The 16,583-nt window shown below is 41.4% G+C and overlaps 1 protein-coding gene across 7 annotated transcripts in view; it reads right to left on the bottom strand.

Moving 5' to 3' along the window:
• oxr1a (oxidation resistance 1a) overlaps positions 1-16,583 on the bottom strand; it is a 79,815-nt gene that overhangs the window by 37,768 nt on the left and 25,464 nt on the right. For all 7 annotated transcript variants that reach the window (XM_083893694.1, XM_083893693.1, XM_083893688.1 and 4 more), the window contains exon 2: positions 4,665-4,747. In XM_083893694.1, coding sequence (XP_083749820.1) covers positions 4,665-4,703 — 39 coding nt within the window. In that variant the 5' untranslated portion in view covers positions 4,704-4,747. The remainder of the gene's footprint in view (positions 1-4,664; positions 4,748-16,583) is intronic.

Below are 16,583 nucleotides of genomic sequence, written 5' to 3'. Positions count from 1 at the left end.
CTATCCAACGAGGAGCAAATTAAAAGTGGAAAAGAGTGAAAAAAAAAAAAAACAATCAATGTAATGCTTCGACTCCGTCATCAAACTGGAACTAAAACTCCTGTGTTCAGTTTAATCACCCATAATACTTTATCACAGCCATCGCTTCTCAATTTACAATGAAGAATGAAGACCAGCTTTAGCATGACAGTTGCCATGGTGACGTTGTCGTTACTACCCTAATGGCATGTGTATTGTGTGGAACGACATCTTTGCTGATCATTTGCAGGCCTAAATTTAGACCGGCTATAAGTGATGGGGAGAAAATCATATTATTCTGTCCCTTTCTGGGGGAACACGAGTGTTGTCTCACTTTAAAGCTCTCATAAATCCCTTCATGGGTCAGGTCTGAATTCCTGCTTCAGGTTTTAATAACCCTTGCACAGACTCACAAAAACTGGGAACCTATGATGCACATTAACCAGCAAGGCAAATTAGAAAATGCAAAAGCTAAAATAGTGCTCGACTATGAGGGGTCAAAAGGATCTACTATACTGTTTTAGTAGAATGCTGAATATACAAACGTTAAAGTTTGACTGAAGATGAGCAGCTGCTCAGCTCTAAACATCCCAAGATTAAAACACTGACACAATGTACTTTAAAATGACTGAAAACAAGCTTGTGTGACAATAGAAAAATTATCTAATCGTCTTTTGAATGAATGTTTGCCTTCCTTCACATGGTATGGGTGCCGGCAAGAATTTTACATGAATTAAACATGCAAATAAAATGAAGGACAGGACAGTGAATGTGACAGAGAATGGGGTAACTGGAGGTAACCGGTGTAAAAGGCATAGCCAGGCATGGTGAGAAGCTTGTAGTTCAGTTGCAGTGAATGTGGTATGGAACAAGACTGTTTATAAAGCGACAGACTCTGCTGGTCTTTGCTAACACTAAACTATAATCATAATCCTACTACAGATTATGTACCGTGTCAACATTTTGTTGGTACTGGGTATGAAACCTCAATATTTTGTACTGGCCACCATAACTATTTTGTAGTATTAAGTTATCACAAATAGGGATGGATGTCAGGAACCAGTATTAAATTACAAGTCCGTCATCGGTCAACTCTGAAATATCGATATGCAGCTGGACAAACGATACCACGATATTGATATTTATATTATGTACATTTCTCTCCAGCCATCACATAATGATGATGAAGCAACTAATGTCATGTGATCGTGTGTGATGTGCTGTGTTGTTTTCACTAGCCATTATGGTGGATCAGCGCTCAAAACTTTGGGCACGCTTTGCTAAACGAAACAACTTGTATCGTGTAAAAATGTGACATTCAGTGAGTCATTTCACATGGCTGTCCCTAAGGTTATTATTAAGGCTAGATAGTGCTTCACCACAGAGGAGTTTGTTGGTTTAAACAGAAGATCCTGCCCTCTGGTGTTGAGATAAGAGGAACCGCAATTAATGTTAATGCCTTTAATGTATTTTTGTGCAAACACAAGAACAAGAAAAGAGAATATTATCTATAGACTAGACTAAAAGTACTCAGGTTCAATAACATTTAAGGCAGACACATTTAAGAAAAGCCTGTCCTCAGCATCATATTATAGAAAGCCATTGATAAGAGCATCAATTTGATAAAGCAATATCTTTATTACCATTAGTGGTGTCATTTTAGACATTTCACATTGCTCCATCACACCAATCTTCCTCAACGTCAATGTTTTATATGTTATGTTCATTCTTTGTTCTCCAAACAAAAATTCAGACGGCACTTCCCACTACAAAGTGCTCTCTAGTGTCACTATACAAAAACCAACGAGAACTTTGCTGTGCCATTTCTGCTGAGAGCACAGCGATAGAATAAGGGGGAGTGCGGGCAGCTACTCGCTAGGTTCGGGCCAAAGATCCACCAGACACGACTTAATAATAATGAACAATTCCAGTCTGTCACATAGTGTAGATTTTACCTTTGGTTATGGTTTTTATCATTGTTATGAACACACTGAGCATGTAAAAAGGTAACCGGTGCCATATTGCAACATTGCATTGATAGCAAGAGGTAAAAGGACAAATTAGGAGGTCAAGGTGCACGGAAAGGGTGTTATTCCTAAGTCTGTCTGCCTGCTGAAAAGTGCATGTCTGTTGCAATAACATGCTCAATCTAAAGACTAAACCTAACCATAAACCTGAAATTACCAATATTATGCCGAGTTCTGCCTACCTGCCAAGGATGTTAATACCTTTAGACATCTCACCAGTCACTACCAATGCAACAGGATATGTCAGCCATGTCCAATCCAACTCCAACATATCACTCTATTTCCAATGTATATTAAGACTTAATAATAATAATAGTCTAGGACAGGGGTCACCAACGTGGTGCCCGCGGGCACCTGGTAGCCCGCAGGCAGCCAATAAGGTGCCCGCGGGCTCACTTCACTTCACTTCACTTGCATGTATCCATATGATTACTCAGTAAAATATCATTGATATTGTTTATAAAAACTGATAATTGTTAGGAGTTTTGTACTGGAATGACTGTGTATGCAATTGAATGCATGATATTAATAATTTAAATGATAAAAAAAAAAAAAAATGGTGCGTAATATGTGAATATGGTAGCCCTTAATATTATTCTTTACCCTTAAGGTAGCTCTCGGTCTCAAAAAGGTTGGTGACCCCTGGTCTAGGACAATGACATTGCTGTCACAACAGGAAGGTTCTGAATGTTCTCCCTGTATGCAGGTTTTCTCAGGGTATCATCACTTTCTTTCACAGTTCAAAGTAATGACAATTGGGGTTGATTGGAGCCTCTAAATTGGCCGTATGTGTGAGAGAAAGTGTGCAAGCACTACACGAATGCCCATTGTCACAACCCTCAAAGGATAAGTGGTTGATAATGAATGGATGGACAAAAGAACACCTCAGAATAATCTCCCTTATCTTTAACCTGCCTGCAACTTGTCTTATAATATTATGCCTGCTCTTGTCTCTTGCAATGTTCAATCTCTGATTAACCTTGTCGCCATATTTTATTTCACTTAACCAGGAGTGCAATGCCACTAAGTAATTCGAAGCTACACAATTAAAAGCTTAGACGTGGGAATGTGGAAAACGTACAAGCAAAAAGCAAACTAGCAGTCCAACAAGAGAATCCATGTACACAGTGTGATAACTCCATGTCTGAAGATAGATGTGTGGGGCCTGCATTTGTTTTCATTTGATTTCTTCATTTGGTTTGACTTTGACTGGCCGCCCTCTCATGCAGTTTATGGAAAAGCGTGAGCCAACCCACCCACTGCACGGCTCACCTCTGTGCTGTCTGCATCTTTCCTTCTCATCATCTATCTCTGTTGTTCCAAGAGACTTCAAACACTTTTTAAATTGGATGGAGGTCAGCCAATGGCTGTACTTGGCTGAATGGGCTAGCGTTATCAGTGTCTAAGCAGATGGCTTGTCGCTGTTCATGTCATTTCTCAATGCAAAGAAAGGGACAGACAGAAACCTGTGTATAAAGGTAGAGGAGAAAGAAGGGGGAGGGAGATGGTATTGATAAGGCAGCAAAAGAGGAAGCCCTCATTTTTCCTGTAGGTGCCAGGAAATAGATTATAAACTTATCTGCTGGAAAGCGAAATAAGGAAACATTGCTGTCTATGGGACAGGCTGGGGAGATGAGTTTAAGATAAAGCTGTGGCTCAATCACTGGGACACTGTCATGTCATGTGACCCTCAAAGTGTAGGAGGAGCTGGGTAATACTGCCTTAAATATTCTCACCGGACTCAAGCCCCCTTACTATGTGTTGTTGTTGTTCATATCCTCTCTCTCTCCTCAGCAGACAGGCAGACATTCGGAGCTGAGCCACAGCAATCTCATTCCTCACTGTTGCCACGGAGAGAGAGGCAAGGAACGGCAGCTTGACTGCAGCTGGATTTGAGGGTCATTTGAAGAACACAACCAGGCAAAGCTAAGACAGGCAGCATTTTCAGTTTATGTTCGGGAACCAGAGCATTCCTGTCCGTCTCTCTTTCTGTGTCTCAACTCCCCTTCCTATACAACAGCTAAATCAGTTGAAATGACAACGCAGTTGGAAGGTCATTCGCAAGCAGAGTGGGCTGTGTGGTGGAATGCTTGTCGATGCATTGCATGTAGAATGAGTGGAAAAACAAATAGATGTCCTGCCAGTTCTCATGCCTCTCTGTCCTCTTCTGGTCAGACTGGAAGAGACATAAGGAGCTGCGACAGTTTAGGTCTCCTTCCTAAATGTCAACATGCAAAATGGAGCTAGGTGTTTTCGTCCCTGCACAGGGAGTCTGTAGCAGAGCATGCATTGTTTCCATAAGCTTTGTATGAGCAACTTTGCACCTATGGATTATAGATTCACATACATCTTTATGTAAACAGTTGAGAATTAGACACACTTGTTACGGGCTTTACCCCTAACTAATGAGCTATCAAGCATGGTCAGACGCACTGCCTTCACAACACAGAAACACAACAGCTACAACAAGAATATTACTGGTGCTTGTCAGCGCACCAGAAACCAGCAGCAGCAGACATACACACACAGAAGCAGCAGCAGCAGCGACGAGAGCAGAGATGTGTCTAAAACATATAACATAGATACCAGAAACAGCTGAGTTGCTTGCATGTTACTCACAGAATATTCTATGGTCCCCTTAGGTCTCTGAAAGGACATGCGCCTCCCATCCTTCTTCTCTGGGGTCTTCTTCTGGCCGGTATCTGAAAGCAAGCGAGGCAAGGTACGCATTACATTCATGTTCCTCTCTCCCCAGCTTGTCACAAGCTGCCGTTTCCCAGCCCCGTGGGTAGACAGCTCATCCGTCAACAGTGAGCAAGCCAGCCAGCCAGCCAGCGATGTGAGCTGTGAGCATTGGACCACTTTCTCTCTCTCTTCTCTCTCACCCTCCCTTCCTCGCTCTGCTTCTATTCTTCCGCTCTCACTCACTATCACACTGTCCCTTCCTTTTTTTCTGAGCCCACCAAACGGTGCAATGACAGCTGCTGAAAGCTCTTCACCTTGCCTTCCTCCCCCTGTTTCCTCTCACAGCAGACAGAGACCATGGTGACCTCCATCAGAGCACCGCCGTTCTGGATGCAAGAGGAGAAGAGGACGGATTCAACAGGGAAGCAGAGAGGCTAAAGCTGGAGATGCAGAAGAGGGAAAGTGGGGGCTGAACCAGAGGGTGGGTGAAGGAGAAGGGAGGGTTCAGGGCTGTGTGTTGGTTGGGTAATGAGGGGATATTGCATGAGGATGTGACGGTAGTAGAAGAAAGTGGAGGCATGAAATGCCTGTAATCACAGTAGACGCAAATATTTTAGGATTCCTTTAAGGGTTTAAAACTGTTTAGGAAGATAAAGTAAGGACCGATAAGTACAGGTAACAGTTCAAAGGGTTCAAATTTGAGAATGTAAGGAATAAACATGAGATGTAGAGATGCAGGGGATGGTACATGGGAATTATTGGACCTAGTAGAGAAATCGAGAAAGATGGTGATGAAGGCAAGAAGGTGGACGGAATATTGAAGCAACTAGATGAAAGACAAGAAAAATAAGACGGTAGATGAAAGAAAGGGGGAAGGACACTACTAGGGATGGAGAAGATCTAGGAAAAGGGTTGACTTTGGTCTTTGACTTTGGTCTTTGACTTTAGTCTGAAAAGGGAGAATGGGCTTGATAAACATATGAGCCTTTGCAGATTGGCACAAGAAGAAGATGTGAGAGCAAAGAAAGCAGCCGACTGGAGAAGGTTTGGGTTAAAGATTAATGTTGGACATGCGTTGAACCCCAGAGTCCTCCGATGCCTCCTGTTTACACATCTTTCTTTAGTAGGCATTGTACATAACTAATGGATCCCTGTATTATTGTATTTCTCACCAGGCATCCCAGATAGCTCAAAACATGAGTCATACACCAGTGTTGCTATTTCTGGGGCTCAGGACTGTCTGCCAGAAAATAAGGGGGAATGGAAACCAGAGCTGCAGGTGTAAATACCAGCAGCCTTGTGAAGATGATACTGTGGATTGTGTTCCTGAAATGCAGTCTGAAGCTAGAAAATCTTAAGTACAGTTGTTGATAGTTGTGATACTGAGATTGTGATGTTACACTAAATATTGTGTTGCATTTTGCTCACCATATTACCATTAACTAGCAAAAATTTTGTTTTTTGTGTGCAACACTGGAATGACAATTATTGTGACTTTCTGAAGTCAATGTACCAAGGATAGCAACAATAGCTCATAGACCAATGGCTGCTGTTCAGCTAATTTCCAGGACGTGAATAGAATGAAGCAAGCATTGCTGCAAAAACGTTCAGATGTTTTAAATTCTACATAACATTTTCTTCCTGTACATCCAATGAGTATTTTCCAGATCACACAAACGTGCACTGCCTTGAGTGTGGCGTTAGAAACCATTTTGTTGTGCATAGCAGTGCTCCTCTAGCATATCAACACCTTTAGATTTACACTATGTCCCCACGCATGGGTGTATATCCCCAGGTCAGGAACTAATGATTGTTCCAGACATTATTGGACACATAATATACATGTATGTATTTCAATCAATATGAAGGCACTCTCCTGGAAATACTAGATTATTTTTTATCGGCACTGCCAAGCTTGACAACTATAGCATCTCTAAAACGTTGGATAAGGAGTTGGGTTGAGCAAAAACTGTGGTGTACCAAATCCCTTTTAGCCTTCAGTGGGAGAACACATATTAGTGTGATTTGATTGTGCTTTAGTGCCTATATAGAACCATCAGCTCATGAGTGTGATTCCATGCCTTTCTGTTATGAAATATAATCCAATTTTTCTCTGCTGAACTGCAGGCCATGCAAGTGCAACAGACTACATGTAACCTAATTCTGTAATCAAACAGCAGAGGTGTCAATCTACTTTGTGCACTGCAGGACTGCAAAGACAGGCTTGCTTTTGAAGCAGTTTGATTTGCTTTCACACAGCTACACAGCTTTCTGCTGGAGCAATGTTGAGCACAGCAAGGGTTAATGCAAAGATGTGCCTCAGACTTTAAAATAATACAGAGCGAGTGACAGTGAGATACTAAGACAGACAGAGGAAGTGAGAGGGAATAAAAGATGTGCATTAGCAACTGCAAGGGGATTCGCACACAGGGAGTCTGTGATAGGTCTAAAATTAAACCTGGCCATGGTTGGTGGCACAAGAAATGAGCATTTAATTCACATTCCAGACACACAGTAGAGCACAGAACCAGGGCATCTTCAATAACAGAGGTCATGGTTTCTTCCTACTGTACGGGAAAACAGGGTAATCTGTTATCTTTAAATAAGCCCTGATTCTGCAGAAGGAAAGATCATTTGATATCCAAATCACAGCTTTTAATATGCAGCGATTAAGATTTTGGTTATTATGGTTTTATCATCAATATGTAGACAAGTGTTTGCAGTTCAGATGCATGGTCTTTGCTTTTGTATAATAGCAGTAAGATGTTGTATTACATGCATGGAGACAGCATGATGCAATACCCAGAATGGCAGAATCGGGAGCAATAGGAGGTGCAGAAGAGGCTGCAATGTAAAGACCTGGAAAAAATGGGTCTGTGGTCAGTGCCAATCTAGATAAAGCCAATTCACTTATCTCAGCTGAACAGCACAGTAGAGAAATTCCTAATGGAAGCGACCTGAGGTCGCTAGTTATTAGGGTTCGAGCACGACTGTGCAAGAACCCTATTGTAATTGAAAGAGTTATTATTATTATTCTTCACCAAAAAAAAGTGCCTTTTTGAAGGCCTGAACGTATCCGAAACCTCACGAATTTTCGGGACAATATCAGACCTTGCTGAAAATTTTGTAAAATAGTGGTTCGGTGAATGTGCGTCAAAAAATGGAAGTGGGCGGGGCTTCAGACTGTCGCAAAAAAGTGCTACTAGGTCAACTCCTGTCGGGAATAACGTACATGAACGAAACTTGGTACACACGTTCATTAGGTTGTGCCATGGGCAAAAGTCAATCACAAGTTTTCTGTGAAACCTACAGGAAGGCCGCCATCTTGGATTGAAGGCGAAAACGGAGGCGTTTTTGGCGAATTTACAGCATAACTTGCCGTAGATACCAAAATCTACAGTTTTTGAGCAATCACCTTCAAACTTGGCGAGGTCGATGTGGACCAGTTGAGGTACGATCTAATCTGAAATTTTTTTTGAAATATCGCATGGCGGACGTATTTGGTGGCGCCAAAGTTGGCGAAAATTCCAAATTTTCCCAACACGCAACGAAACGCTTATAACTTTACGATGGAAGGTCAAGTCGGAGCCAAACTTGCCATGATTGATGGTGGGTAGTTGCTGAAGACACCTATGCAAAAATGATCACGTTTGAAACCATCGCCTCCTGGTGGTGGAAGAGAATATACAAAAAAAAAGTTAATTTACGATTTCGGTAATAACTTTTACAGAGATTGTCGTATCCGACTCAAAATGACACTGAAACATTGAAAACACATGGTAGATGATGCGTGTTGAATATGATAGCACATTCTTTAACGGTGTAGCGAGGTGCGAGGTGCAAAGTCGGATTTTTGCGACAAAAAAACAAACTCTTATAACTTTGCGAGTCCTGGTCCAAATTGAACCAAACTTCCTTGGATTGATGTTCCTCCAGCCCTGACAATGTCTATATGAAAATATTTAATTTCGAAAACAGCGCCCCCTGGTGGCAACAGAAAGAATTTTATTTGCTATAAAATCTATCTTGTCCTAGAGCTTTTGTGCTATCACCTTCAAACTTGGCGAGGTCAATGTGGACGAGTTGAGGATCAAATGTTATTGAAACTGTTTTAAAATGTCGCACGGCGTACGAGATAGGGGGCGCTAAAGTTGGCGATCATTCTGATGTTGACCAAATCTCTTATAACTTTGCATTGGAAGGTCAGATATGAACCAAACTTGCCGTGGTTCATGATCGATAGTTCTTAAAGATGAATATGAAAAAACGGTCACGTTCGAAAACAGCGCCTCTAGTGGTGAGAGGAATATTACCCAAAAAAGTACATTTATGATGATAACTTTGTGAATCCTGTTCCGATTTGAACCAAACTTCTTTGGATCGATGACAGTCCGACCCTGAACAAGTCTACATGAAAATATTTAATTTCGAAAACAGCGCCCCCTGGTGGCAACAGAAAGAATTTTATTTGCTATAAAATCTATCTTGTTCTAGAGCTTTTGTGCTATCACCTTCAAACTTGGCGAGGTCAATGTGGACGAGTTTGGGATCAAATGTTATTGAAACTGTTTTAAAATGTCGCACGGCGTACGAGATAGGGGGCGCTAAAGTTGGCGATCATTCTAATGTTGACCAAATCTCTTACAACTTTGCATTGGAAGGTCAGATATGAACCAAACTTGCCGTGGTTCATGATCGATAGGTCTTAAAGACGAATATGAAAAAACGATCATGTTCGGAAACAGCGCCTCTGGTGGTGAGAGGATTATTTACCAAAAATAGTACATTTATGATGATAACTTTGTGAATCCTGTTCCGATTTGAACCAAACTTCCTTGGATCGATAACAGTCCGACCCTGAAAAAGTGTATATGTAAATATTCACTTTAGAAAACAGCGCCCCCTGGTGTTAGCAGACATAACTACATTTGGCATATGAACAAACTTGTCCTAGAACTTTTGTGCTATCACCTTCAAACTTGGCGAGGTCAATGTGGACGAGTTGAGGATCAAATGTTATTAAAAGTTTTTTAAAATGTCGCACGGCGTACGAGATAGGGGGCGCTAAAGTTGGCAAACATTCTGATATGTAAAAACAGACAACGAAACGCTTATAACTTTGCGATGGAGGGTCCAATGTCCTTCCCTGGATTGATGCCTTGGAGTAGTCTATATGACAATATTCAATGTCTTAACCACGCCCCCTGGTGTTGGCAGACTATGCCATCTACTGTGCAACACTAAAGAAACTGGTATAACTTTGTAAATCCTGTTCCAATCTGAACCAAACTTCCTTGGATTGATTACAGTCCGACCCTGAAGAAGTCTATATGAAAATCTTCAATTTATAAAACAGCGCCCCCTGGTTGCTGGATATAACATTACATATCACACTTTTTTATGCTGCTATAACAGGGATTGTTGTATAATCCTCATACGTGATATGTGGGACCACAAAACCGCTCCGACCATGTCAGCAACAGATGACTTCCTGACAGGAAGTGGATCCGCCGCAACAGGAAGTAGAATGTAACTTTGCCATACATTGCCCGATCGCCACGAAACATGATATGTGAGTCAATAGAACTTCCCTGAACATGTTAATGGACACACCTTTGACCAAACAGGAAGTCAGCCATTTTAAACAGGAAGTCCCCTGTAACTTTACCGTACATTGATCAATCTGCACGGAACTTGACACGTGAGACCAGGAACCTATCCTGAACATGTCTGCAAAAGCTAAACTCCAAACAGGAAGTGGAACGCCAAAACAGGAAGTAGAATGTAACTTTGCCGTACGTTGCTCTATCTCCACGAAACATTATATGTGTGTCAAGGGAACTTCCCTGAACATGTTAATAGACACGCTCTGACCCAACAGGAAGTCAGCCATTTTAACAGGAAGTGCCCTCTAACTTTACTGTACATTGACCGCTCTGCATGGAACTTGGTATGTGAGGCCAGGGACCTATCCTGAACACGCAAACAATGTCCTCCCGACAGAAAGTGTAACGCACTTAACAGGAAATAATATATGACTTTACTCCACAGCCCAACATCCGCACGGACAGCACCAATTAGAACTACGACAGCAAGCAGCGAATGAACGAGAGACGAGATCAGGGCGCAAGCGGCGAGGTGGGCGCGGATCACGACGTAGCGTCAAGCTCGAACCCGTTACCACCGCTTGCGGTGCTAGTTTAATTTGTTGTTCAACCAAGTAAAACAGAAGATACCACAGTGTAAACAATTTTACTGTTGTCATTTCCCATAAAGGAATTTTTATTCGGCTAATTAATGGGCAGAAATACAACAACAATGGGTCGACTGTATGACTCACTCAGAAAGGAGCTGCTTTGTGTGTCTGGAAGAACAAAGCCTGCCTTCTCACCAATCTGGGATGTAAAGAGTCACAAGAAGTCATGCCTATCTGAGCAAGGCTGAGTTAAGGCCCAGGACACAGTCTTCTGTCTACCCAACACTCTAGAAAATTGCACAGCATGTATCAGTGCGCGATGTTGTTTGGCTATGATGATGAAGGTTTATTCAACACAAATGAAAGAGAATATTATGTGAGTGATCTTTCAAGGTAATTTGTTCGTTTTAGTCATAGTCAAATTGATGATCTCGTTAATAGAACAGCAACCGTTTTGTTCGTAATCTGCCTAATCTTCTGTATGGGAACAGAAGTGACATGCAGTAGATGTGACATCTACTGCATGTCTGTCCTTCCTGGAAGAGGCATCCTTCCTCTGTGGCTCTTCCTGAGGTTTCTCCCATTTTTCCCCATGTACAAGGGTTTTTGTGGAGTTTTGTCTCACTCGATGTGACAGTTTAAGGCGTCACTTGATGTACATACTTGTAAAGCCCTTTGAGGCAAATTGTGTTGGTGATGGTGGGCTATAAGAATAAAACTGACTTGACTTGACCGTAAAAAATCTGCAACTAGTTTGAATAGCCTGTATTCCAATATGGAATTGCCTGTATTCTCTTAAATGGCCATCAGGGAGCAACTTCACTTATTGCACATAGAAGTTACTTTTACATGTTTATTGACCTCCGCCAAGGAGGTATATGTTTTAGCCAGAGTTTGTTTGTCTGTAAATCGAAAAGTCACAGATGGATTTGGATGAAATTTTCAGGAAACAGTCCACAATGGGACCAGGAACAAATGATAACGATAATGATTTTTGGACATGATCCGTGGCGGGTTGGGGGGTTCAGTTGCGCTCTCCGAGTGCTTTTCTAGATTGTAACTGCTATGCAACCTTCTGTGAGCCATCATTCAAGTGAAGTCAACTTGTATGCTACTCTGAGAAAACCACCCATTCCCACTATTTTTTCCCAATCACTAGTTACGGGCCTTCTTAAACAGCATGATATCCATTTTGTAAATGACGGTCCTGTACGAATAAAGTTCAAATTGTATCATGTTTACGGTTTATGAGATGAGTCATGAGATCACAAGCTGGGAGATTTTCAAATTTGGTAGAATGGAAATTAATATTCTTCTGTACATGATGTACTATCATCCAGGCATATGGAGGTCAGGATAATTTATATCGACTTAGGAAAAGTTCCCATACATGCTACATTTTCCCTCTGCCTTCATTACTGGCACTATGTTATGTTACATTATGTTATAATTACATTGCCATTACCTAGCAACAATGTTCTCCCAACTTAAACATTTCATCACTTACACATTTAAACCATCAGATGCTAAGAATACCCTGAATCTGCTCAATCAGATTCAAAGAGCTACGAAGAAATGTGAACGCATCCTACTTGTACACGAGGCTGTGTACTGTTCATGCACAATCTGTCGAGTATGAATCACAGCTGCTATAAATATATAGGAGTTTCCCTTTGCTTCGTACACAGCCATGACAAAAATTAAGAAGATAGGGAATAGGAGAGTCAACAACTATCTAAACTATGACTAACATTCCCTCATGGTCAGACTGAATATACAAGTAGCCCATTTCCCTTTGCTCCCTTTATTGTCCCTGCCTGCTGGCTATATGCAGCCCTCACCAGATGTTATTTTTAGAAAACCCCATAACAGTAGGGGAGGCAAGAGCACTGCACCACAGACATACTAAACAGGTGCTGTACAGGACTTTAGTTTGAGAGCCAGAGACCAAAATATTTGTGATGGAGGGGGCAGAATAGAGGCTTAGTAGTTAATGGTGCACAAAGGATGGATATATTAACATAACTATACTAAAATGCAGACTTAACACACTTGCAACACATCAAACCTTTGTGGTTTGTCAAGTTAAATCTGAGCACATTCACATCATACTGTGACTTATTGATTTGCATTATTGACTACGGTCTTCAAATTGCGCTGTAGCGTTGTAGGCAATACTGCACATCAATGAACCAATGCTTCATGGCAATGTTTCTATTCTGTTAGTTGTGAAGATGGATTAAAGCTGTAGTGAGTAACTTTGAAATCTAAACAAAAAGCCGTTCCATACAAACCACTGTCAATGGAATCAATTCACGCAATGCTGATTAAGTCCATCAACTGCACAACTCTGTGTTTAGTTTTCCTGTCTGTGGAGACATTCCTGCGATGCACAGAGTGAGACAAGCAGAAGCACAATAGCTACATAGTGCTAGGAAAGCAAAATGGACTATACAGTCAGCACCTACTTGTATAAAGTAATATCTTTGTGTAACTTTTCAACATCGGGGGAAAAAAAGAAACACCAAGTCATGACATTTAGTTCACCTCTGACTTCAATTAAAGTCTTTAAGATGCTTAGTCAAACAGAAATGAGAGTAACAAGTGCTGATACAGCCAAAAACTCATTTTAAAAGTAAGCTGCTGGGACTGTTATCTTAACACTGTGTCATTTGATAGACATGAGTATCTTATTGCAGCCATTTTCCTTCTCATGTGCACAAGAAAGTTATCCACTGGGTACCATAATTACACATCGTCTGACGAGTGTGATTGAGAGGTCGGAGGCCAAGCTCAGTGTGGTGTGGGGGCAGGAGGGCTGTAGCTATAGCCAGGGCCTGTGTGGCTCCAGACAAAAATATAGACAGATACAATCCACATTGAGCACTTAATAATAGAGGATGCCAACGGATCCTCTTGTTAACTGCCGTCATATCCACCAAAAGAGTCATAACATACCACAAAACCCAACTCAAAATTATTATTTTTTAATATATTTTTACTGTAGATACTAAGGCTGTCACTTTCTATCCAAAGTTCAATATTATTTTTAACGTGGGATGTAAAGTTCACGTTCTCCGAGTGCATGACATTTTAGTTAAAAACTGTCAAAGCTTTTACTGGATTTTTTTTCTTACAGGGATTGATTTTACATGTATAAAAGCCGTCATCTTTGCATTATAGAACACACAACAAACTTGAATAGGTCCCTTCAAATGTCTCCAACATGCAGCGAAGCAATTAAAAGTTACTTATCCTTTTATTAGGTCTCATATTTCAAGGTGCAGTAAAAAAAAAAAAATTCTGTTGGTCTCCAACTTTCTTAACCTAAAGTCTCAATATGAAGAGCGCTGAATAAGAACTTAGAAGGAGAAAGGGTCCAACTACCCTGCACCAAGAATAAGCCCATTATTGCTGTATATCTTTACTACAGTGCTTGCAGAGGCTGCAGCCTTCCCATTGTAATGAATATACAGTACATGGGTCTAGTGGAGCTGTCACCTTAAACACTGAGAACACAGTGTGACAGGGAACAGCCCTTTGCCAACACTCTCAGTACCACTCAGCTCTATATTACACAGCAGCCAGCCTCCGCAGACCAGCCAGCCACTATACCACTCAGCTTTTATAGGAAACTTTGCTGAACTGCAGATTTGTGTGTGCATGTGGGCATGTCCGCACCAGGAGAGGAGGCTCTGGATCTGCCCTGTCCTCTTATTAACACTCTCCCATGTTGGCCGATCACACTCCAGCAGGGCTGCTGATAATACGGTTAAAGTTCCCTACACTGCAACACTTTTAACGATGGGACTTCAGTCTGCTGAGGGATGATAATTTTAATTAACATTCTGACAGCACGAACATGACTGTTTCCATAGTGACAAACCTGGTGAAGGCTTTCAGAGGAAGGAGTGCTGATGAAAATATTCTAGTCACAAACCTGTCTGCAATATTCAGAGGAAGCTTGACCTGATGCTGGCACTACATGATAAGTGTGGCATCCTGTGGGTAAACTGTGTCTGTTGTAATATTAGGTAGATATTTCATGATATTTCACGATATTTTTAGAGATTTCTCTAGGGGAAATTTCAGAGAATCACTGTACTTTACAAGATGGCACAGGGGGCACTGACAGCAAGAAGACTCTTGGTTGCAACTCAAGTACCCAGGCTTAATACCACAGTCCCAAGACACGTAGGTTATGGTTCGGGTAAATGGAACCTCTAAATTCACTGAAGGTGCTTCTCCTCCAATGTCAGCTGTTCTTAAAAGGACAAATGAAGAATAAGAACAAGGATAAAGATGGACTGATGGACAGATGATACAATGAGCTGTATTGTACAACATGTAATGGTAATCCATCCAATAGCTGGACCAATATATTGAACCAACAGCCGCTGATGGCTGACGAGTCGATACTGAAATGCAGACACCGACACCGCTGGGATGAAACGACATCCTGCACATTGTGCTCCACAATAACACTGTACCTGCAACACACAGCGGTCCACAGTTCATGCAGCTTAAAACAGGAGGTCGCCCCAGAGCGCTAACACCACTAGGCTCACTGATTTAACACCCAGCCTCTGGTGATAAGGTTATTGCATTTTGAGTAATCTTTCTTTCCAAGTTTAAGTTGTGTCCGTGTGTGTGAAAGTACTAAAATGGGGCATGATGAATGATGGCTGATGTGCAACTCCGTATTCGATCAATTGTGATGATATGTGCACATAATGTATGCCTGCAGTAGCCTCAATAACAATTCATCCCTACTATGACAGTAATGCAGTCCTGTGGCTCAAACGATGTGAGAAAGAGACATTAATGACCAACGTCCACTCATTATTATTACGTAATGACACTGGATTTATAAATCAATCTGAGGATTGCGTCATGAGAACACTGACGGTAAAGAGCAGATGGCAGAAAATAGAGCAAGGTTTCCACATGCACATCTATACATAGTAGTCATCCACCTTTACAGCGCCATCAGTGCACTTTTTATCGGTTGACATCATCTTTCGGATCCCTGGCCCTCTGCATCCCAGCCGGCAACACACTAACCACTCAGGTTACAGCGCTGATCAATAACAGGAGAAGTGATGAGCTCAGCTATGAGAAACACAAACTCTGCATTATCAGATCATTTTATTGAGCCAAAAGCAAAGAGATCTGTCCAGGAACCAATTTTTAAGACGGCCTTTAGACAAATACAGGCCAAATGCACAGGCAGGGAGTATACATTAAGGGTCGAAATGCACTGAGGAGGGGAGTGGTTCATGTAGATTTTTCAAATAACATGTGCATTAACTTGGCTTTCCCTTAGTCACATTAGCTGAAAACCGTCATTGTCCTGAGTTGAGTTCATTATAGTTTGCTAATATTAGTAATCACTGGTATGATTAATATCTCATGGTGTATGTTAGAGTAAGTTTTAATAGTGAATTGCAATTGACTTTGTCAAAGACTAAATCAGTCTGGATGTTTGGATAAGCTAGCAAAAGCAAAAAAAAAAAATGCAATCACTACATCCCACCTCTAAAGTCAGCCCACCCAAAGTTCTTGCCCATAACATAGGAATTCATTCTATCAGGGTGAGAAGATCAACACATACAATAAGAAAGTGTTTCTGAAAGAGAAGCAAGCTATGTGGATCG

Source organism: Microchirus variegatus (assembly GCF_963457635.1).
Source record: "Microchirus variegatus genome assembly, chromosome: 1".
Taxonomy (NCBI): Eukaryota; Metazoa; Chordata; class Actinopteri; order Pleuronectiformes; family Soleidae; genus Microchirus; species Microchirus variegatus.
Note: the sequence above shows the minus strand (reverse complement) of the source record. Positions and strands in the feature narration are given on the sequence as shown.